General features: G+C 44.0%; 1 protein-coding gene across 4 annotated transcripts in view; it reads right to left on the minus strand.

Annotated features, from left to right (window-relative positions):
- LOC127492064 (uncharacterized) overlaps positions 1 to 24,193 on the minus strand; it is a 47,121-nt gene that overhangs the window by 10,917 nt on the left and 12,011 nt on the right. For 3 of the 4 annotated variants that reach the window (XM_070049394.1, XM_070049393.1, XM_070049396.1), the window contains exons 2-3: positions 13,508 to 13,604; positions 10,423 to 10,509 (exon numbers count right to left, since the gene is read on the minus strand). In XM_070049394.1, coding sequence (XP_069905495.1) covers positions 10,423 to 10,441 — 19 coding nt within the window. In that variant the 5' untranslated portion in view covers positions 10,442 to 10,509; positions 13,508 to 13,604. The remainder of the gene's footprint in view (positions 1 to 10,422; positions 10,510 to 13,507; positions 13,605 to 24,193) is intronic. The other variant, XM_070049395.1, reaches the window with a different exon arrangement.

Raw genomic sequence — 24,193 nt, forward strand, 5'->3', positions numbered from 1 at the left:
CAACTTGACTCTCACTGGGATTAAACATGACAATAGGTCTGATCTGATTTCATCATCATTTAAAAAAAATCATCTATTATTTTTCACTTTATGTTTCTGTGTGGGAGCAAACTGTTGAAATACTTACTTAAGGTATACTAAGCTGATCTTCTGTATATTAAGATAATCGAAAATGAATCTTGATGTGAATGGAAGGGGAGAGGGAGTGGGAAAGGGGAGGGTTGTGGGTGGGAGGGACGGTATGGGGGGGAAGCCATTGTAACACATGAGTCGTACTTTGGAAATTTATATTCATTAAATAAAAGATTAAAAAAAAAATAGATTTTACTGTGTTGGGTTGCTGTGAGAATTAAATTAATGAACTCATACAACATGCCTCAAATAAAGAAAGCACATGATAAAAAAAAAAAACTAGCAGTTATTATTGGGTGCTGCCCATGGAAAAAACACAGGTCCCCACTGAGTTGATAACAATATTTTATGGTGGGAACATGAAGGAGTATTATCTTGGAAAGTTCCATGGTGAAGACGGAACAAGTTGAAGTGAGAATAAGATTCATTTGAATTCAATAACTGTATCTCTAGGCTTATGAAGAGACCAAAATATTTCCAGGCAAAAGAAACTAACAATGCATTGGAGGAGATAAAAAATATGGATAAAAAGTGATGTTTGAAATATCATGTCATGTGAACTAAATAAATTTAAGAACATAGAAAAAGAACATATTAATTCCTAAATTACAAACCACTGAAAGCTGGAATCATAGTAAGCAACTTTGCATTGCCCCATTCTTGCAGAGTCTATTATAATATTTTACGCATAGCAAGTACCAAAAATATATATTATTTATTTATATTGATTTCTTTTTTTTGACAGGCAGAGTGGACAGTGTGAGAGAGAGAGAGAGAGAGAGAGAGAGAGAGAGAGAGAGAAAGGTCTTCCTTTACCGTTGGTTCACTCTCCAGTGGCCGCTGCGGCCGGCGCACCGGGCTGATCCTAAGCCAGGAGCCAAGTGCTTCTCCTGGTCTCCTATGGGGTGCAGGGCCCAAGTACTTGGGCCATCCTCCACTGCCCTCCCGAGCCACAGCAGAGAGCTGGGCTGGAAAAGGGGCAGCCGGGACAGAATCCAGCGCCCCAACCAGGACTAGAATGGGGTGCCGGCGCCACAAACAGAGGATTAGCCTATTGAGCTGTGGCGCTGGCCTATATTGATTTCTAACATGGGGTAGAGGAGGAGGCACTATGAAATTCACCATTTGAGCAGAACGGTATTCAAGAACTTGGGATCTAGGCTCAGATTGTCTGGATATGAATACAAATCCTTGTGAGACCTGGAATTTGCTCAGTTCTTCAGTCTTCCTCATCTGCAAAATGCATGTGGTGGGTGCTGGCGTTGTAGTGCAGTAGGTTAATCCTCCGCCTGTGGCACCAGCATCCCACATGGTCACTGGTTCTAGTCCCAGCTGCTCCTCTTCTGATCCAGCTCTCTGCTATGGCCTGGGAAAGCAGTGGAGGATGCCCCAAGCACTTGGGCCCCTGCACTCCCATGGGAGACCCAGAAGAAGCTCCTGGCTCTTGGCTTTAGATCGGTTCAGCTCTGGCCATTGCAGCCATCTGGGGAGTGAACCAGCAGATGGAAAGCCTTTCTTTCCATCTCTCCCTTTGTCTGTAGCTGTACCTCTCATATAAATAAATAAAATCTTTTAAAGAGAGAGACGGAGGGAAAGAAAGAGATAATCTTGATGGAAATACCCTACGGGCAGCAGAGAACAAGTCTAAGGAGATCCAATCAAGGACAATAATGGTTTTTCAGAGAAAGGTTAAGAGTCAATAGAGGGGCCAGTGCTGTAGCTCAGTGCGTTAAAGTCCCAGCCTGCAGCACTGGCATCCCATGTGGGTGCTGGTTCAAGTCCTAGCTACTCCACTTCCGATCCAGCTCCCTGCTAATGTGCCTAGGAAAGCAGTGAAGGATGACCCAAGTCCTTGGACTCCTGCACTCATATGAGAGACCCAGAAGAAGCTACTGGATCTTGGCTTTGTATGGGCTCAACTCCAGCCATTGAGGCCATTTGGGAAGTGAACCAGCGGACAGAAGACCTCTCCATTGATTAGAAGTGCTAACTGCCACCAAAGTAGCAGATATGGCTCCAAGAAAGAGTTGGAGAAAAGCAGGGGAAACAGCCCCTGCCTAGCCAGACAAAACCTTGGTCTAGGGAAATTCTCATATTTAGCGAGATGGAAGAAAACTTAGAAACAAAAAGAGAATTTAGAGAAGTAGGAAAATCAGAATGCTACAGAAGACAAGGAGAGGGAGGAGTTCCAAGATATAGTTTACAGTGTCAGAAAAAGATGAGTCACAAAGACAAAGGGGGAAGGAAGTAAAGGGAATAAAGTCAAGGAAAAAAATGAGGGTTTTTTTCTCTTTTTCTTTTTTCTTTTCTTTTGAGAGATGGTTATTTGGGTCTTTCAAATTTTATTTTTTTATTTGATTTTATTTGTAAGGCAGAAAGACACAGACCAGACACAGAAAGAGATCTACCATCCCCTGGATCACTAGCCTGCAACAGCTGGGATTGGGATAGGCCAAAGCCAGGAGCCTAGAACTCAATCTGAGTCTCCTACATAGGTGGCAGGGACCCAATTATTTGAGTCATCACTGCTGCCTCCCTGTATGCACATTAGCAAGGAGCTAGAGTTGGGAGCGGAGGTGAGATTTGAACCCAGGCACTCCGACATGGGTCATGGACATCCCAAGTACCATCTTATTCACTGCGCCAATGCCTACCCTTGTTCTTTAAGATAGCAAAGTACAGTTTGGTCAAAAGGAAAAGGAACAATGTGGAATAAGAAAGTGAGAGTGTTGATGGCAAAAATGCTGAGATAGGCTGGCGCCACGGCTCACTTGGCTAATCCTCCACATGTGGCGCCAGCACACCAGGTTCTAGTCCCAGTCGGGGCGCGGATTCTGTCCCGGTTGCTCCTCTTCCAGTCCAGCTCTCTGCTGTGGCCTGGGAGTGCAGTGGAGGATGGCCCAGGTCCTTGGGCCCTGCACCCGCATGGGAGACCAGGAGGAAGTAGCTCCTGGCTTCGGATCCGCGGAGCGCACCGGCCCCAGCGTGCCAGCCGTAGCAGCCATTGGGGGAGGTGAACCAAGGGAAAAGGAAGACCTTTCTCTCTGTTTCTCTCTCTCTCTCACTGTCTAACTCTGCCTGTCCAAAAAAAAAAAAATACTGAGATAAATGACGACACAGGGTTGCATAACATCCGTTTAATTACCGACTTAGACTTCTGCTTTCTCCCACCAAAGTAAGCAACTCTTTGGGAGGCACCAAGTGTCATTCATGTTTGTTTCCCCAATTGCTTGTTATCCCTGTTGTCCATTTCCCCTTCTGTCTCAGAGCAACAGAATCTCTGATGATTTGTGGGGACACTCAGCTACCCAGTGAAGACTGCATTTCTCAGCCTTCAAGAGGATATGAACAAAACCGACATGTGCAACCTATGGAGTTCATCCTCAAAGGGAAGAGAATCTTTCACCTCCTCTTTGCCACTGCAGGAGATGGGCACAGGGACAGCAGGGAAGGCATAAAGAAAGGATCTTGCGTTCTCTCGAAGTGGCAGGAAAAAGCCACCATACCAAGTCATTCCTGCTTAAGACACCATTGGTGAAGCGTACATTGTCAGTGTCTCCTACCCTGAATCAGCCACATCCCAGCACCTAGCACATCTCTATTTGTTGAAGGAGAGGAAGGAAAAGATTGCTAAGATCTGGGTCAATAAAAAGATAGTTAAGATGCTGGCAGTTACTGCCGGCGCCACAGCTTACTAGGTTAATCCTCTGCCTTGCGGCGCCGGCACACCGGGTTCTAGTCCCAGTCGGGGCGCTGGATTCTGTCCCGGTTGCCCCTCTTCCAGGCCAGCTCTCTGCTGTGGCCAGGGAGTGCAGTGGAGGATGGCCCAAGTGCTTGGGCCCTGCACCTCATGGGAGACCAGGAGAAGCACCTGGCTCCTGGCTTTGGATCAGCACGGTGTGCCAGCTGCGGCGGCCATTGGAGGGTGAACCAATGGCAAAAGGAAGACCTTTCTCTCTGTCTCTCTCTCTCACTGTCCACTCTGCCTGTCAAAAAAAAAAAAAAAAAAAAAAAAGATGCTGGCAGTGATAGAGGTAGAGGAAGCGAGCTGGGTTGGGTTAGACTTAGGCAGACAGCTGAGGCTGGGGGTGACTACAAGGTCAGGAGGGTGGCCTTTGGTTACCTGGCAACACAAGGGTGAAAGGAGTCACAGCAGGAGTGGTAAAAAGGCAGGGAACAAAAGGGCCCCTCGGGTAATTAGCTGAGCTGGGAAACTGGCCGGAGCTAGAAAGCAAGTATGACAATAAAAGAGGCATAAGGAATCTCACTGATTAGTCAGGAGAAAGCAGGCTCTGCCATCAAGGTCACGAACGGCGGGTGGCTGGAATTGTCTGTGACCGGTCTCAGGAGTGTTGGTTTGTTCATCTGCCTCATACTTCACCGTCAATAGAAGTCCCTGGGCTTCAATATAGGCTGTAACAGCAGGACTCAAGGAATCAAAGAAACTTTGCTGGGGCAAGCGTTGTGGTGCGGTAGGTTGGCTGTCCCATTCTAGAGCCTCTACTGGAGTTTCACTTCCCATCCAGCTCCTTGCTAATGTGCCTGGGAAGGCACAAAGAGAAAGAGGACCAGCACTGTGATGTAGCCAGTAAAGCTGCCGCCTGTAGGGCCACATCACATACAGGAACCATTTGAGTCCTGGCTGCTCTACTTCCAATGCAGCTCTTTGCTATGGCCTGGGAAAGCAGTGGAAAATGGCCTAATTCCTTGGGCCCCTGCATCCATGTCAGAGACTCAGAGTAAGCTCCTGGCTCCTGGCTTCAGATCACCTCAGCTCCAGCCATTCTGGCCATATGAGGAGTGAACCAGTGGATAGAAGACATCTGTCTGTCTCTCTCTGCCTCTGCTTCTCTGTAACTCTGCCTTTCAAATAAATAAGTCTTTTTACAAAATGTGCTGTGAATGTGTCAACACATATGTTTTTGCTCTCTGTGTTTCCATTTCTTATGCCAATTCAGGATTGCTATGACCAAAATCTCCAATTTGATCTCACCTCAGTCTGCCATTAACTTAATTGAAGGCATGTTATAAGACGTCTAATCTTAAATGATCAAGAATTTCTCTCTGATTTTCAGCCTTTTGTTCTGAGATGTGTGAGGTTTATAAATGTTTCAAAGGGTTTTCAAATCTGTATTTGATTCCAGTTGTGAAAGATTGGCAGAGCACATATTCTTTTCAAGTTTTTATTAATTTTGATCTACTTGAAAGGTAGAGTGAAAGAGAGAGAGAGAACAAGATTGATCTTCCATCTGTGGGTTCACTTCTCATATGTCCCCAATAGCCTGCGTTGGTTCAAGGCAAAGCCAAGAGGTAGGAAGTCCATCCAGGTCTCCCACATACATGGCAGGAACTCTAGTACTTGAGCCTACTGCCTCCCAAGCACCTTAGCATGAAGCTAAATTGGAAACGGAGGCAAAAATCAATTCTGAACTCTCATATATGACATATGGTCATCCCAAGCTGCAGCTTAGCCACGGAGCCACATTGCCTACCCCAATGCACATATTAATCTCATTTTATAAGTGAGCTCCCAGAGCATTATTGCTTCCACAAATAGTTAACTAGTAAGTGCCAAATAAGGCAAATGGGAATCCAAGGTAGTAAATGACTTGCACAAGGTCATAACCTGGGGAGGTAGAACCAGGGCCTCTAGAATTCTTTCATCTCACATTCCAGACCTAATGGACAATGACTTCGGGGGAGTGTTTTGATTCTATTTAGGATAAGGTTTCTCTGGAAATACAAGGAGGCGTCCAATTCCCAGTATATTCTGTCTGAAGCAACAAATGTCTCAAGATTGGCATTATTTTCACCATCATTTAGAGAGAAATACAGGCAAGCACCTGCTGATAGTTTGTTTTACACTGACAGTGGCAGACAGCAAAAGGAAAATTCTTTTAAGCAGCTTAGATTAACACATTCTCCATTTATTCCACTCTTTGCTTCCATGAAACGCAGGCCCTCCCTGTCATAGTGAACACTGGGTTCATCTTCCTTCTGTATTGTTAGCTAGGGAGTCTTACAGCAAGCATGTTAAGTTCAGCCTTCGCTCCTTTAGGACATATAATTAATATTTGACATTTAAGCCACAAAAGTGGTCTTTAAGAACAACAGCAAGAATCCACTAATTGCATAATCATGGGAATTTCCAGGAGACTGAAAGGCAGATTTTTTTTTTGGGGGGGGGGGGTGTTATTTTTTGTTTTGCCTTCCAGAGCTTTGTGATTCTGTAAGATGTCTTTGCTTGGTGCCTTTGCTTGAGCAGTGTCTCAAGGACAAATAAATCAATGACAAAGGAAACTTGTAGTGCTGTCCCTCCAATTCCCAACATAGCTTCAGAGTGCAAATCCCAGTGCGCCCAAGGGTTATAGAAAATTTCCAAACTTTCCAAAACTTCTCAGTCATCAAAATCTCGGCCCCTCTCCCCCATCCGTAAGAATTTCCCTGATCTTTCTCGAAGTTGGGCTGCTCACAGTTCCTCCACCGACATCACCTCTCCATCACCCACGGCTGTATAAAACCAGATTGCTGACCCAGTCTCAGTTACTGTTGGTTTATCCACACAACAAACACCAACTGCACATCTACACTACTTAACCTCTGGTAATCCCATGGGTTTTGTTAAACCTGACTTCTGTGATGAGCTTCTTACCTTCCTGGTCTAGTGACAGAGCAGGGCTGATGTGTGATACTCTTCTATCCTTGGGAAGAACAGGACCTAACCCCCGCATGGTCTTCCTCAGGGCCCCTGTTTCCCTTAGGAGGCTCCTGATGGAGTGAAGGGCAGCAATGGGGACAACAAGCTGCAGCCTGTTCACTGTTAGGCTGCTCAGCGCTCATTCCTCTTGTAGGATACAGGTCTCTCCAAGGGAAGGCAATCCCTTTAACTCCATCTCCAGTCATAGTCTTCAAATAGTGGGAATTCAATTCAACAAATATTGAATAATAAAGTCAATAAACTGAAGAAATGAGTGATGAGGATGGGAATGAAAAGTCTGGGAATGAGCACAATTCAAAATCACAAAACAAGCAGCATTTGAGATGTAATTATAAGAAATTTTGTGCTTCCTAAAAAATTTTTATTTTTAACCAGTTAGAGAAATTTAATAGAAAACATTGGAGCATGGGTGCCTGAGAACTCTGGGTAGTGAGCAAGCTTACTGGAGGGCTCTTCGTGAAGGTGCCTGTGTCTTACCTCCAGCAGAGTGAGAATAAAGCTGAGGGTATCTTGCACCTTAATTAGCACAGGCATGGACCAAAGCAAGCACAACATCTGTGCAGGCTTCCTAAAGTGCAATTTGCAATCTAATAAGAAAACTAGTTTCTCCAGTTTCTTAGTTGTGAATCAGAGTTATTGGACAATGCCAATATGTCTTTGCCTTTATACAGAACCTAAGTTACAGAATAGTTCCCAACCGTTACCTTATTTAAGCCTCACAACAGCCATGTAGGGTAGCCATTATCCAAATCTTATTGAATATCTTTCAGAGACTGATATTCATTCTTTTTTCTTTCCTTCTTTCTTTCTTTCCTCCTTTCTTTTTCTTTCTTTCTTCCTTTCTTTATTTCTCTCTTTCTTTGAAAGACAGAGTTACAGAGAGAGGTAGAGAGAGAGAAGTCTTCCATCTGCTGGTTCACTCCCCAAATGCCCACAATGGCCAAAGCTGAGCAGATCCAAAGCCAGGAGCCAGGAGCTTCTTCTGAGTCTCCTTACAGGAGTGAAGGGTCCCAAGGGCTTGGGCCATTCCCCACTGTCTTCCCAGGTGCATTAACAGGGAGCTGGATCAGAAGTGGAGCAGCTGGGACTTGGACTGGAGCCCGTATGGTATGCTGGTGCTGCAGACCAGAGCTTTAACCTCTGCGCTGCTGTGCCACAGTGCCAGCCCCCAGATATTCATTCTTTAAAGGTGATAAAAATGGGCTGATTCAGGCTTTCCTGTAAGAAGCAGATAGTGCCACCCTTGTTTCAATTGATATCACCTTCCAACTCCAAAAGCAAAAACCAAGAAAAATGGGAGGAAGGAAAGAAAGGTTTCTGTAGTACTGATAAAAGCAGTTACCCAGGGTTCCTAACCTTCTACATGAAAGCAAAGCATCCTAACATCCCTATCTCTGAAATAACAGACTTTGTAACAGGGTCTTAGAATGGAAATAAACATGAAGAGCATCAACTTACAAATAAACTTAAGATCGTTCAAATAGAATAAGCTTAAAAATAAGCCCCAAACTTTCATTTTACTGAGAAAAAGAAATTCAGAAAGATTGGATAATATTTTATTTTATTTTTAATATTTTTTTCATATTAGAAAGGCAGAGTCTGAGAGAGAGAGAGAGAATTTCCTGTCTGCTGGTTCACTACCCAAATAGTGGCAACAACCAGGGCTGGGCCAGGCTGAAGCCAGGAGCCTGGAACTCCATCAGGGTCTCCTATTTGGTGCAGGGGCCCAAGGACTAGGTCATCATCTGCTGCTTTCTTAGCCAGAAGCTGGATTAGAATTGGAGAAGTCAGGATTTGAACCAGTGCCCATATGGGATGCCCGTATGGCAGGCAGAAGCTTAAAGCTACTGTGCCACAGTACCTGCCCCTAGATAATATTGTCTGAGTTCCAATCCCAACACTGCTTTTTAGCAACTCTCTTAACATCTCTATGCCACATTTTTCCTATATATAATATGAAAATAATAATACTCATCTCAAAAGGCTGTGGTAAAGATTAGGAGAGTCCCTTTACTTAGTAAGTACTGAGTACTTAGTAAGCTAAGTATTCAATGAATAACTGATGCTATAATCACTGTTGTCATTTACTAGGTACTCAGAGAAGAGTTGAAGCTAAAATTTGACTCTAAATCTGATATTTTCCTCCCAACAGAACATTGATTTCTGTAGAAGAGCACTTTGGTTTTCTTTGAAGTATCAAAGACATTGGCAGTGAATTCCTGTTCTCTACATTTAAACGTAGAACAGGAACTAGATTCAGATCAACCCTGAGGCAACAGGTATCCAAGAAATGTGGGCTCAGTTTGTTATCTTCCCTAGGTTCTCAGACACAATCTCAGATGACTTGGAATCTTTATTAGTTACAGTTTCAGGCATGAGCTACAGAAAAAAACAATGGTCATTACAGTGACGGGGTAAGTTGAAGAATGTGTAACCCTCCCTCTCTATGAGGGTACTTCAAAAAATTCATGGAAAATAGAACTAAAATATAAGTTTACTTAGGTGTAAAAAATGTTGAAATCCATTCATACAAGAGTTTTCAAAAAAGTTCGTAGAAATAAATATTATGGAAAAAGTACACATGGATTTCATGTTTTTTACACCAAAATAAGCATCATTGTTATTTATTTTTTATTTGAAAGGCAGAGAGACAGAGACAGCGACAGGGGCAGAGAGGAAAACAGATCTTTCATCTGCTGGTTCAATCCCTAAATGTCTGCAATAGCCAGGGCTGGGTCAGGCCCAAGTCATAAGTTGAGATCTTGGACTGGGTCCCCAACATGGATAGAAAGGACTCATGCACTTGAGCCATCACTGCTGTCTCTCAAAGTGAGCATTAGCAGGAAATGAACATGGAAACAGAAGAGCTGGAACTTGAACCCTGGCATTCAAATATGAGATGTGGGGACTCCAAGTATATATTAACCACTGTACCAAATGGCCACTCCAAACTTACCTTTTAATTCCATTTTTCCATGAACTTATTTTTAAAGATTTATTTATTTATTTGAGAGGTAGAGTTACAGACAGAGAGAGGAGACACAAAGGTCTTCCATCAGCTAGTTGACTACCCAAATGGCTGCAACAGCCAGAGCTAGGCCAGTCTGAAGCCAGGAGCCAGGAGCTTCTTCCAGGTCTCCTACATGGAGGCGGGGCCCAAGCACTTGGGCCATCTTCTACTCCCTTCCCAGGCCATAGCAGAGAGCTGGATTGGAAGAGCAGCAGCTGGGACTCGAACCAATACCCATTTGGGATGCTGGTGCTGCAGGCAGAGGCTTAACCTACTACACTATAGTGCCAACCATTCCATGAAGTTTTTGAAGTACTTTAATATTTTCAGTGACTGATTTCCCAGTGTCCTCTATGTGTAAAAGGAGAGGAAAGGAATAGAAAAAAACTAGAAAGTCTAGTATTTCAGAGTTATTGCAGACAAAGTAAAATAAACTTCCAGGTTTAATAATAGAATTGGCTAATTTCATCACAAGGCCAGACATTTCTGAATAATACATATTCCAAGATAGAGCACACTAGAAGACTGACAAAACAGCCAGAACCATTAAAGAGAGTCTTACCGAGTGAAAATCCAGCCATAGCATCCCAGAAATATTCCGCCACCAAAGCATGTAGAATAAAGTCTTGTGAAGGTAGAGTGGAGATACCTGGAGAAGATCAATCCAACTCCTCAGCATTTCCCCAATGCTTAGACAGAAGTCAGGAATATAATAAATTCTCATAGCTTGACAAAGAGCAGGGAGAAATATGATGGGGCAAAGCATTCATGTAATAAATATTAACGTGATCATAAGACTTATTTGTCCATGAAGGCATTAGGATCCCAGATGAATGTAGAGTGCCCCAGGAGAATAAAATCAGATAGCAGAGCCTGCAGACCACATACCTCCCTCAAGAAGTCCCAGTCACCCTATAGCTTGGTATACGTGATGCTGGCCTTGTAGCCCTTCCCAGACTGTGGGACTACAGTAAAAGGCAGGATAAAGATCAAATTCTCCAGCTGCCCCATAATCAGGAAGAGCCTTGATATGGAACCCAGTGTCAGCAGAGTTAGAGCCCCAAGGTGTTGTAATCCCAGTAAAGACCATAAAGGGAGACTAAAAAAATCACTCTAAAATTACAGGGAAAGTCCTAGACTCCTCAGATGGCAATCGAAAGAAAAATTTACTTGCCACTATCTTGTTGTGTTCTCCTTATCGACCAAATTCCTAAGTAGGCTGCTCCGGTCCCACTGCTGTTGACAGCCAGGATGGCCTGCCCAGCCAGAGTCCTCACTGCATTAACCTGGGGATTTTCTCCTGATGGCTTTTTCTGTTTAGATTCCACAATGGGTTCTTTTTTGGGGTTTTCATCAAATGGTTCAATTGAACTCTCGATAAATTCCCAACTGAAATCATGTTCCAAAATGTCTCTGAATTCTCCACCGCTATTTCCTAGTCCATAGACATCATTCCATGTAGAAGACACTAAATAAAAGGCACAGAGCAAACGAAAGCAAAAGATACTGAATATTTCAGCAGCCAAAGCAATGTCTGCCATAAATATCTTTTTTTTATTATTTTCATTTTTTACAGGCAGAGTGGACAGTGAGAGAGAGAGACAGAGAGAAAGGTCTTCCTTTGCCGTTGGTTCACCCTCCAATGGCCACCGCGGCCGGCGCACTGCGCTGATCCGATGGCAGGAGCCAGGTACTTATCCTGGTCTCCCATGGGGTGCAGGGCCCAAGCACTTGGGCCATCCTCCACTGCACTCCCTGGCCACAGCAGAGAGCTGGCCTGGAAGAGGGGCAACCGGGACAGAATCCGGCGCCCCGACCGGGACTAGAACCCGGTGTGCCGGCGCCATCTTTCCCGCCTGCCTGATCCCAGGAAGAGAGAGGACAGCACACCTACAATTCTCAGTCATCTCTACAGTGATGGACATGTTCTGTCTCTGCACTGCCTGATACGATAGACACCAGTCTCTAGTCATGAGTAGTTGGTAAGCCCTTGAGTTCTTAATTTTGTTTGCTTTCAATTATTTTAATTTTTCTAGTTACCTGTTGCTGGTGGACAACACAGTCTTCACCACATTTCTTTTGTGACAGAGACGCCTACTTCTTATACTTTATAACATAGATACCTGTTCTCTGCTAATTTTCCCATCTAATATACTTTGTTGAGAAAAGAGAATTCCTTGGGGAAAATGTACCAATAACTGAGCTGTTTTGAATTTCAGTAGCACAAACATAGACTGAGTCATTCCCATAAAACCATTCTTATGGTCTTCTTTCCACAGACCCAACCAAGTGATATTAGAAAAAGATACTGTTGGCCGGCACCGTGGCTCAATAGGCTAATCCTCCGCCTGTGGCGCCAGCACCCCGGGTTCTAGTTCCAGTCAGGGTGCCGGATTCTGTCCCGGTTGCTCTTCTTCCAGTTCAGCTCTCTGCTGTGGCCCAGGAGGGCAGTGGAGGATGGCCCAAGTCCTTGGGCCCTGCACCCGCATGGGAGACCAGGAGAAGCACCTGGCTCCTGGCTTCAGATCAGCGTGGTGCGCTGGCCACAGCGGCCATTGGAGGGTGAACCAACGGCAAAGGAAGACCTTTCTCTCTGTCTCTCTCTCTCACTGTCCACTCTGCCTGTCAAAAATAATTAATTAATTAATTAATTTAAAAAAAGAAAAAGATACTGTTGGAATAATCATTCCAATAGAACACTTTGTGTCTTTCTTGTGCACACTCTCACTTTGCCATGTCACTCAGAGAAACTATCATTCATTAGAATATAGTTATTAAGAGCATTGGAGAGCCAAGTGAGGTATCTAGGTAAGTTAAAGAAGAATGTATATTAGGATCCATTTTCTCTTTATCTCTATGATCTAAGAGTCCTTAGTCATTCCCACAACAGCTTTATCTCTATTTATACTGGCTGGCCTGCCTCTCAGCTCACCTGTCCAAGGGCAGAGGTCAGGGACTCTCACTAGCTAAGCAGTCAGGACTTGGGCTCCTTCGTGGTTTTGCCAGGTGCTATAACCTTAAGCTCATTTTCCTCTTGGAAGAAAAAGAAGCAAGATATGCTTTCTTCCAGAAGTGATATGCTAATCTACAGGGGAAAAGATGCAAAAATATTTATTGCTGTTTTTATTCTTCGTAGCCCTCAAACAGCTTGAGTTTGCACTTCTTTGGGAAGGAAAAAAAAAACTGCTCATCACCTCCTCTAGGTTGACAGCATCTTGAATGGCAGATCAAAAAATAGTATTTCCTAAGTTTTCCCTATTCTTCCAAGACCTTTTCTCTATAACTCACCAATATGATCCTGGCAGACTTTGTTTAATCAGTCTGTGTCTTACACAGTGCAGATGCCCCAAAAAATTTCTTTTATGATTGAAATTATTAAAGTTGTGAGAAACAGATCAAAAAGACCACTCACACTAATATGGCATGGAATTCATGGAAACCTCCTCAAGGATCAGGCGAGTGAGAAAGGCATCAACCAGGAAAGAGGGCTGTCTCCATGATTTCCTATGCACCTGATTCAAATACCTAGGCAATAATCAGCAAGTATTACCGAAAGGGATAAGCTGTGATAATAAGCTGGTCATGCTGGAGCAGAGGAAACAACAAGAAAGCAGAGCCCATGAGAGCCCAGAAAGTAACTGTGTTACCTTGGCTTGGCACCAGGCTCCCTTGAGGCAGAAGGCATGGGACAGTACAGCTTGCCTTTCTGGTGCTGGGAAGTCTTCTGTCTGCACTGGAAGCAGACTGAGAAACAAAACAGAGAAGTACACAGAGGTCAGTGGTTCTCAGCTAAGGCAAAAACCAGGCCCTGGACTTTCCCCACTTTGCAATCTCCATATGATAGGAGGAGAACTGGTATCTGACCCACTGAATTCTATTGGGATGGTCACTGGGAGCTGAATTGGTAGGAGTTATTGCACAGAAGAAGCCAAGTCAGAGATTTCTAAGCAAGGTAGAAGGAGGAGCACAATACATTGAAAGTAACTTGGAGGGGCCGGCGCTGTGGTGTAGTGGGCTAAGCCTCCACCTGCGGTGCAGATATCCCATATGGCCACCGGTTCACCTGCATGGGAGACCCAGAAGAAGCTCCTGGCTTCGGTGAGGCCCAGTTCCAGCTTTTGTGGCCATTTGGGGAGTGAGCCAGCAGATTGAGGATCCTTCTCTCTGTCTCTCCCTGTCTGTAACTTTACCTTTCAAATAAATCAATAAATAAATTTTAAAAAAATAGAAAATAACTTAGAATCACACTAAATATGGCCATGATAGTTTTTTAAATGTATTGAGCACCTGCTAGAAATTGAGCAGAGATGATTAGTTTACAAATTCAAGAAAGTACAAAACATCAGAGACCAATACAAGATCATTATTACCAGGACCTGTAATTGAAACACTCAGAAGAAATTAAAAAAAAAAAAATGGAACTTGAAGAAAAAGAAATCCAAATACAAAACACGTTCTGTAGCAGCAAGTCATGTGCTGGAAACACACGGGTGCTACCAACATCATTTTCTCTCTTTTGGGTTAGGTTTTAAAACTTCTTTCTCTGAATTAACAAAATAGTTAGAGGATGGAAGGGTGAACATGAAAGGAAGATTAGAAATCTGGCTGCATAAACCAGCACTGGAAGGAAAGGAAGAAAGCAAAGGGGGAAATTTCCATGGGAAGTAGGTCTACCTTGAAAAAATGTAAAAGGATGAAAAGAAGCAGCAAGCATGAAGAAACTCTGCAAAGTAGCAAGATGAACGTCTTTACCGTGGGGCCGGCGCTGTGGCGCAGCAGGTTGACGCCCTGGCCTGAAGCGCCGGCATCCCATATGGGCACCAGTTCTAGTCCCGGCTGCTCCATTTCTGATCCAGCTCTCTGCTATGGCCTGGGAAAGAAGATGGCCCAAGTCCTTGGGCTCCTGCACCCGCATGGGAGACCCAGAAGAAACTCCTGGCTCCTGGCTTCAGGTCAGCACAGCTCCGGCCGTTGCAGCCATCTGGGGAGTGAACCATCGGACAGAAGACTTTTCTCTCTCCCTGCCTCTCCTCTCTCTGTGTAACTCTGAATTTCATATAAATGAATAAATCTTAAAAAAAAAAAGTCTTTACCGTGACCCAGGCAGGACAAGCTAGGTGACCCACACAGAGGTGAAGTAACCTGTCACAGCATACAGCTGGCTAATGGCATATTCAAGGGCTGTGAAATATCCATTAACAACTCCAACAGTCAGCTTCATCCAAAGCTGATTCAAGGCTTATAAACCAGAACAGAGCTCAGCTTACAATCTTCAAACAAATTTTCTTTCCCTCACTCCAAACTCTCCCAGTCAGTATTAAGGGGATCTGGCGAAGAGGATCAATATAGAAACAAACAGGACCCTGGTGATATGAAGCAAAGAAGTGCTCTTGGTTGATCTCCATTCTGTTTTGACAAACTCAGAGGAACGAGTAGGAGCTAGGAAAATGGGAGATTGTAGAGGAAATAAGAGAATTGCCTGCTTGGCACAGGCTCCTGGGCCAGAAGTCTTCAAGAACATTGTCTCCAGCCCAGAACAATGCCAGCCCCACAGGTCAGAGCTAAAGGTTGCAATAATATTGATTAGACAAAATATAAAATGTAGGAATGGAATTTTTTTAAAGAAGTTAGAAGACGAGAATTAGGGAAATTCCAGAGTAAGAGAATTTCAAGATTAGGAGATCATCAGCCATTTCTCTGAAACCACCATGACAACAGGGGCAAGCATTTGGCACAGCAATTAAGATTCCCCTGGAAATGCCCACACCCCATATTGGAGTACCTGGGTTCAAGTTTCAGCTCCACTTCCTGCTAATGTGTATGTACCCTGGGAGGCAGCAGGTGATGGCCCAAATACTTAGGTCTCTGCCACCCCACATGGGAGACCTGGATTGAGTTTCTGGCTCCTGGCTTCACCATGGTCCTGGCCTGGCTGTTGCAGGCATTTGAGGAGTGAACCAACAAATGGAAGACTTCTCTCTATCTCTATCATCACTTTATTTAAAGTGAAAATAGTTTTTCTTAAGCGCACATCAAATGCATGTGATCTGAAATCTGAAAGCGCATTTAAGTAGCAAGAGCTATCAGATACTGAGTCAGCCGCACACATCAGGTCGTTTGGGAAAGCAGACCTGGAGGGCCAATAGAAAGCAGAAAGGACCAGCATCTTCCTTATTTCCATAATTATACTGTTGACCACCCATGCCTTATGCCTCTTGGCAAGAGCTGGGACCACATGATGGTTTCCACAGCACAGGGCTCACCAGACACTTCTTTTGCTGCTGGACCTCTGCACTGACAAGTCCGTAAGCTTCCCTGAGGGCTGTGCTCCACAGGGCTCCAGGAGTAGCTTGCAATTCTCAAGCACTGTGGGGTTAGGGTTCAGCTCTGCGGCAGAGCACCCCACCACCAGTTACAGGAATCAGGCCGAATCAGTGGGCTTGGTCTACTGTTTCAACTGTTTCAACCTCGCCCATCTCCTCAACCTATTTTTCATCCTGTGTCACCTTGAGCTGGACATTTTCCAGGGACATGCTCCAGACACTCCTGAAAGACACATGAGCCCTTGCTGCTTGCCCAATGTCCAATGGGCTCAGAGCCAGTACCTGAACCCAGGCTGCCTTTGGAGCAGCGTAGCCCTGCTGTGGGCCTTGGAACACAACACCGTGACCCCTGCCCCTCTACCTTCCCTTTGCCTATGTCCTGTATGTCTGCCAAGCCCCAGGAAACGATTTCTAATTGCCAAGCCCAAAATGTGTTCTTCCTCAAGAACTTAGTTTACAGGGACAAGTGTTTAGCACAGCAGTTAATGCTTGTGATGCCATACCACACCAGAGTGTCTGGGTTGAGTCTCAGCTCTGCTTGTGATTCCAGCTTCCTGCTAACAAACACCCTGGTAGGCAGCAGATACTTGAGTACTTGCTGTCCACATGGGAGACCCAGATTGAGTTCTGGGCTGCTGGCTTCAGTCTGGCCCAGCCCCAATTGTTACCTGCACTTGGAGAGTGAACCAGCAGATGGAATCTCTCTCTCCCTGCCTCCCCCCCATCAAGGAAGCCAAACTTCTAAAAATATATATTAAAAAAAAAAAAAACTTGCAGTTTGTATCATGATCTTGGCACTTAGCTTGTTGTTTTTCTTTATTTTTTAATCATCCCTTTCCAAAACTAAATTCAACTGACCTTTGTAAAAAATAAGAATGAGAAAGGGAGAGGAAGGAGAAAGAAGTGTGGAAGTATGGATGGGGGGGGGATCACCATGTTCCCAAATTTGAATATATTAAATGAGTGAAGTTTGCACTTCTTAAATACAATTTTTTAAAAAAATTTAAAAATCTCCATCAGGACAGGCACATACTTTTACCTCTGTTTATGTATTAGTGCCATAAAAATATATAGATGGTGATGACAAGGATGAGAGGAAGAGGAAAAAGAAAAATACATGTTCTTTATGATGTCTGATACATTTGCATACAATTGATTGAGTACGACACAAGCCAGGCATTGTCCTAGCCACCAAAGTGTTATGGCTCATCTTCTCTACCCTCAATGAGTTCATGATCAAATGATCAGGACAAACACATGATGCTTTGGTTTTTAAAGAATAAAACGTAGGGGCCGGCACTGTGGCATAGCAGGTTAAGTTATCGCCTAAGACACCAGCATCACATGAGGACTCCAGTTCAAGACCAGGCTGCTCCACTTCCCATCCAGTTCCCTGTTAATGTGCCTGGGAAAGCAGTGGAAGATGGACCAAGGGAGGAATACGATTTTGATTTTTACAATCTTAGTTCTTGATTTTTACAATCTAGTTTTAAGAGACATGTGTGTAAAAAAAGGAAAAAATCATGAAAGGAACAATGCTATATGAGAACAATGCTGTATGAGGAGGGCATCTGAGTGAAATTGGAACTTGCAATTGGAAAGGTAGCACTTGGCTTGAACCTTAAAAGATTAGGAAATTAGAGGTGAAACGGGTATTCTGAGCCAGAAACCCTGTGTCCAGTTTCACCAGACTTTTAAAGTTGACACTAAGAAAACACACCCAGGAGAGATTTAGATCTGCTGAGGTTTTCTCCTCTTGCCAATAACTCTGAAAGGATTCCAGTGAAGAGATAAAGACCTTTTTAAAAAATTATTTGAAAAACTTACAGGAATGGGGTGTGGGGAGCAAAGAGAGAGAGAGAAATCTTCCACCTGCTGGTTCACTTCCCAAATGGCCACAAGGTGAAGACCAGAGCTTGGAACTCCTACAGGGTCTCCTACACAGCAGGGTTCCAAGCACTTGAGCCATCTTCCACTGCTTTTCCCAGGCTATTAGCAAGAAGCTGAATTGGAGTCAGGGGAATGCATGCATCACAGACAGGGGCTTAACCCACTGGGCCACGATGCTGGCCCCAGGAGTCTTCCTTGTCCCTCATGCCCTGAGACAGGAACTGCAGAAGGGCTCCTGCTGATGAGGAACACACGTTCTATTCTGGGTCTTTTTCCTACAACATGGGAACAAATGTTTTTCTTAATTCAGTCACTTTTCTCTGACCCTGGGAGCGTTCCATCAGTCCTCATTCATTGATCATGCACTGAGCACATGTGAGCTGCCAGTCACGGTGCTAAACAATGTCTATAACAAGATTAAAGTCACAGAATTTCTCCCTTCCCAGATTTCAAAAGAAACTGGGAGAAAGAAATACAGGTACTTCAAAAAGTTTGTAGAAAATAAAATTAAAAGAAATTAACTTTGGTGCAAAAGTTTTTGAAGTCCATGCATATGAGGGAGTCGTCAAAAAGGTCATGAAACTCATTTTAGAATTAAATTAATTTATTTGAGAGAGACAAACAGAAAGATGGAGAGCTCCCATCTGTTGATTCATATCCCAGATGCCCATAATGGCCAGTATTGGGCCAGGGCCAGGGAAGGAAGCAAAAGAGATCCTGACCTGAAACTCACTTTACAGGAGATTTCTCAATAAGGATTAGGATGTATGCATAAGGAGGCATGTGAACTATAATGCTGGGTAGGATTAAAACCAAGATGTGAGTTTGATGAGGAAGAGCTTACATTTCAGGACTGGACGCTCAAGAGGGAGTTCAGGGCCTTGAACATCTTGTTGAGGAGCTCAGGTTTCATCCTGTAACTCAATGGGCAAACACCCCTTGCTTCAGATCAACAGGCTGACTTGCTAAAAATATTAATTTCTGGGCCATGCTCCAGAGAATGGGCCCTAGGAATCTACATGTTTAATAACTTCCCCAGGAGATTCTCAACTGCACTGAAGTTTGGTAGGGTTAGGATAAGAGGTGGGAGAGTCTTTGAAAATGTTTCAGCATGGGAGGAAAATGTTACATACATACACACTGTGCATGTGTGCTTGTGTGTGTGCTTGTGTGTCACATCTAACTGTGTACTAGTTCAAAACCATTTTCATCATTAAGAAGGAAAGACCATGCCTATCCCAGTATACATTATCAGTAGGTTAATTACTCCTCCTCTGACCATAGCCAGTAGCTCCCCCCTACCAAATCTTCAAGCACAGATGGTAGGAGTGTCTGGAAAGAAGAAAGGTCATTCCTAGAACTGGGCCTAGAACTGAGTCCAATCATGACACTCCCCCTCTTTGATGGCTTTCTATCGTCCCCTGGAATGAGACCAAAAGCCAACATAAACTGCAGCATTCAACTCAATCTAGTCTCTGTCTTCTTTTCTAAATTTGTTTCTTATTAATATCACCTGTACTTTTTTATTTTTAAGATTTATTTATTTTATTTTAAAGTCAGCAGTTCTATTTTCAGTTGTGGCCAAGGTTAATACATGTACAATAAATCATTTTCTCTGTGGTCTTAGCCAAAGAATGGGGGGGGGGGGGGGACTAGGTTTAGAAAAAATCTATGAAAGACTGGGAATATAAGCAATTAAACTGACTCCATGGATTTCATTTTTCATAAAGTTGTCATGACCCACTCTTCTGGTGGGGGGGGGGGGGGGTTCTGCACATGAAGAGTGTACATCTCCAGCACTGACATTGTGGCTTCACAGGTAAACCCTCTGCCTGCGCAGCCAGCATCCCATATGGGCAACGGCTCATGTCCCAGATGCTCCTCTTCTGATCCAGCTCCCTGCTAATAGCTTGGGAGAGACAATGGAAGATGCCTCAAGTTCTTGCACCCCTGCTGCCCATGAGGGAGACCTGGAAGAAGCTCCTGGCTCCTGGCTTTGGCCTGGCCTAGTCCCAGCCATTGCAGCCATCTGGGAAGTGAACCATCAAATGGAAGAGTCTCTCTCTCTCTCTTTGTCACTCTCTCCCTGTAACTCTTTCAAATAAAATAAATAAATCTTTATTTAAAAAAAAGTATACATTTCCCCATAGTGTACCATTGATCCTCACTGGTGTCCAATTCCTGAGTGCACTAAGGTAAGTTTTCATATATCTTCCACCCAAAACATTAACAACTAAAGCATTAATAATGTATAAAAAATTATCTACAGTATAAGGAAGAGAGCTTCAATTTGGTTCAATAACAAGGTCATACTCTAATAAGGCTTTTATATCTTTAAATCAAATCAGTAAATTCCAGATGTATGCCCCCAAATATCTAATGGGCAATTGGTTCTTCTACGAGAGCTTCAAATCAAGCAAGATGAAAACAAGAATCATCTTCCTGCAAAGCCTATCCCCCTACCGCCTCGCCCCCTATTTCCAGTCATCTCTACCTCTCTACTAACCTCCACTGCTAATCTTATCCAGTCCCTAAATTCGTCTGTGTCACCTGGTCTCCTTTGTCTCTCTTATTCCACAGATGTGATCAACGAAATCCTTTTGATTCCATTTCTTAGGCAGTTCTTAAATCCATGCCTTCTTTCCATTCCAGTTGGAATGCTATCATGCTTTCCCGGAAGCAACCTCTTCATTGAGTCTTGCCCCTCCAGTTTAGTGACCACAGTGTAGAGTGGGATATGTATTTTTTTTCTAAAGAGCTAACCCTTTTTTGCCTCTGTGCCCACTTAAAAACCTTTCAGTGACTCCTTCAATGCCCTCAGGGTAAAATCCAGACTTTTACAACACACACCTTGGATACTTTCCCAAGCCTGTTATGAAATCTTTTCAGCCCTCTCCCACCATAATCACAGCACCCACTCCCCGTAAACACACGATCTGAAGTGCAATCACGGAGCTATTTGCAATTGTCCAACACACAACGTTGTTCGCTTTTGCTTCTCCTCACCCTTCACCTTCCTTCAGTTTACCACATTCCACTCTGTTTAGATGCCATTTTTTTTTTCCAGGAAGATCTCCTTGGCCCACCAAGAGAGATCCACACATCCCTCCAAGTGGGGTTCCTTTGTATTTTCTTAGAAATTCTCTCCTGTCTCACAATTCCACTTCCAGTTCCTAGTCCATAGTATGCATTGAATAATTGAAATACCTGGGGGATGAGAATAAGGGTTCGGCTACCATGAGTATGGTCCTTGTATCTCAGTGTCTCTGGCATTACATTCTTACTCACTGAATGATTAGGCACGCTTTTCCTATCAAACACAGATCTTCGACAAGCTCTCCTCCACCAACCACCTTCTTTACCTCTACTCAGTGCAGGAATGTAACTCCACATCAAGTTTTCTCCTATTAATTCTTTTTTAAGACTCAGGAAAATATAGTTACATTTCAAATATTTTTAAAAATTTAAACAATATTTTAAAGACATCAGTGAGGTATTCCCTACACATTTCCTTTTTCAAAGAAATGATGGTGAAGAACATGTGACATTAGCTTTATCATCTTGATCTCTTTTGGTCTCTTCTAAGTGTACAGCTCAGTAATGCTAAATATCTTCACAAAGTTGTGCAACAGAAACCGAAAATGTTTCATCTTGCAAAACTGGAACTTTCTATCCACTAAACACTAATTCCCTTTCTCTTTGTCTCTAGCCTTTGATAACCATCTTCCATATACACACAGACACACAGACACACACACACACACCAGGGTACTTCAAAAAGTTTGTGGGAAGTTGAATTCAAATGTAAGTTTATTGACTAAAAATTTGTTTTTTGAAATTCACACATGGTTTTTTCATAATACACACCTTACAAAAGTTTTGAAGATCTCTCTCATATGTGGGAATGTGTGTTTATATACTCATACATATTATGTTTTATCCAATACTTGGTTTGCAAATATAGTTTCTTCCATTCTATAGATTTCTTTTCATTCTTTTTTTAAAGACTTATTTATTTATTTGAAAGAGTTACACAGAGAGAGGAGAGGCAGAGAGAGACAGAGAGAGAGGTCTTCCATCCACTGGTTCACTCCCAGGACGGCCAACAATGGCTGGAGCTGCGCCGATCTGAAACCAGGAGCCAGGAGCTTCTTCCGGGTCTCCCATGCTGGTGCAAGGGCCCAAGGACTTGGGCCATCTTCTGCTGCTTTCCCAGGCCATAGCAGAGAGCTGGATCAGAAGTGGAGCAGCGGGGACTCAAACCGGCGCCCATATGGGATGCCGGTTTCAGGCCAGGGCACTAACCCACTGTGCTGCAGCGCTGGCCCCTGCTTCTCATTCTATTGAGTATTTTCCTTAAGGCACAGGGGCTTTTCACTTAAATATAGTCCCATTTTCAATTATCTGCTTTTGTTGCCTTTACCTTCAGTGTTATATCCAAGAAATGCCAAATCCAATGTCATGAAGCTTTTCTCCTTTGTTTACCAATGAACTATTTTGAAATGAACGTTGAGGAAAACTTCAAAAACCATTCACAAAAGAATAGTCTAGCAGATGCACCAGAGAAGGTGAAGGGACCCCTCCACCTGCCTGGCTTTTGAGAGTCCAGTCTTGCTCTGCATGATGATGACATTTCGGACATCATAATGGGGCACACATAATGGCAGTTCTACAAGATTATGACAGAGCTGAGAAAATCCTATCACCTAGTGAACATACAGCTGAAAAATCAGGAGAAAAAAGAAATTGCAGGAGAAATCCTCCCAGGAAAAGTCATAATGATGGGCTTAAAGAGAAGTTTTTGCTGACCTCAACAGGCTTCTTAAAGTTTGCAAGCATTGGCCTGCGCTGTGGCTCAATAGGCTAATCCTCTGCCTGCGGCGCCGGCACACTGGGTTCTAGTCCTGGTTGGGGTGCCGGATTCTGTCCCTGTTGCCCCTCTTCTAGTCCAGCTCTCTGCTGTGGCCCGGGAGTGCAGTGGAGGATGGCCCAAGTACTTGGGCCCTGCACCTGCGTGGGAGACCAGGAGGAAGCACCTGGCTCCTGGCTTTGGATCAGCACGATGCTCCAGCCACAGCGGCCATTGGGGGGTGAACCAACGGAAGGAAGACCTTTCTCTCTGTCTCTCTCTCTCACTGTCCACTCTGCCTGTCAAAAAAAAACAAAGTTTGCAAGCATGGACCCCAATACTGAAAGGATCCCATCAATAAAGGGGCATGTTCCTCATGCATTATCTTTTTTCAAGAAAATGCAAACCACCAAGGACATATTAATAAAGAGAGTGACTTCTCCTTAAGAAGAGCCTTAGGTAGACCCTTCCATATATGTCTAGTGGAAGGCATTGTTATCACAGGAGATGATAGCTCCACCCTCGTTATCACCCCTGAAAACCTTCCCAGGGGATAAGATGTGCAGGTGGAAAACAGTGATGCTGATGATCTTGACCCTGTGTAGGCCATGGCTAAGGGGTGTGCTTTTCTCTTAGCTTTTAACACAAAAGTTCCAAATGTACAAAACTTTAAAAATTAAAATTTTTTACCATAATTTTCTTTTTTTTTTTAGAATTGTTTTATTTCTTTGAAAGTCAGAGGGGCCAGTGCTGTGGTGCAGCAGATTAATGCCCTGGCCTAAAGCGCCAGCATCACATATGGGCGCCGGTTCGATACCCAGCTGCTCCACTTCCAATCCAGCTCTCTGCTATGGCCTGGGAAATCAGTAGAAGATGGCCCAAGTCTTGGGCCTCTGCACCCTTGTGGGAGATCTGGAAGAAGCTCCTGGCTCCTGGCTTCGGATCGGCGCAGCTCTGGCCATTGCGGCCAACTGGGGAGTGAACCAGTGGATGAAAGACCTCTCTCTCTCTCTCCCTGCCTCTCCTCTCTCTCTGTAAGTCTGAATTTCAAATAAATAAATAAATCTTTAAAAAAAAAAAGTCAGAGTTACACAGAGAGAGGAGAGGAAGAGAGAGCGAGAGAGGTCTTCCATTCTGCTGGTTCACTCCTCAAATGACCACAATGGCCAGAGTTGAGCTGATCCGAAGCCAGGAGCCAAGAGCGTCTTCCAGGTCTCCCATGCAGGCACGGGGGCTGATGACTTGGGCCATCCTCTACTGCTGTCTCAGGC

The sequence above is a fragment of the Oryctolagus cuniculus genome, chromosome 9 (assembly GCF_964237555.1).
Source record: "Oryctolagus cuniculus chromosome 9, mOryCun1.1, whole genome shotgun sequence".
Lineage (NCBI taxonomy): Eukaryota > Metazoa > Chordata > Mammalia > Lagomorpha > Leporidae > Oryctolagus > Oryctolagus cuniculus.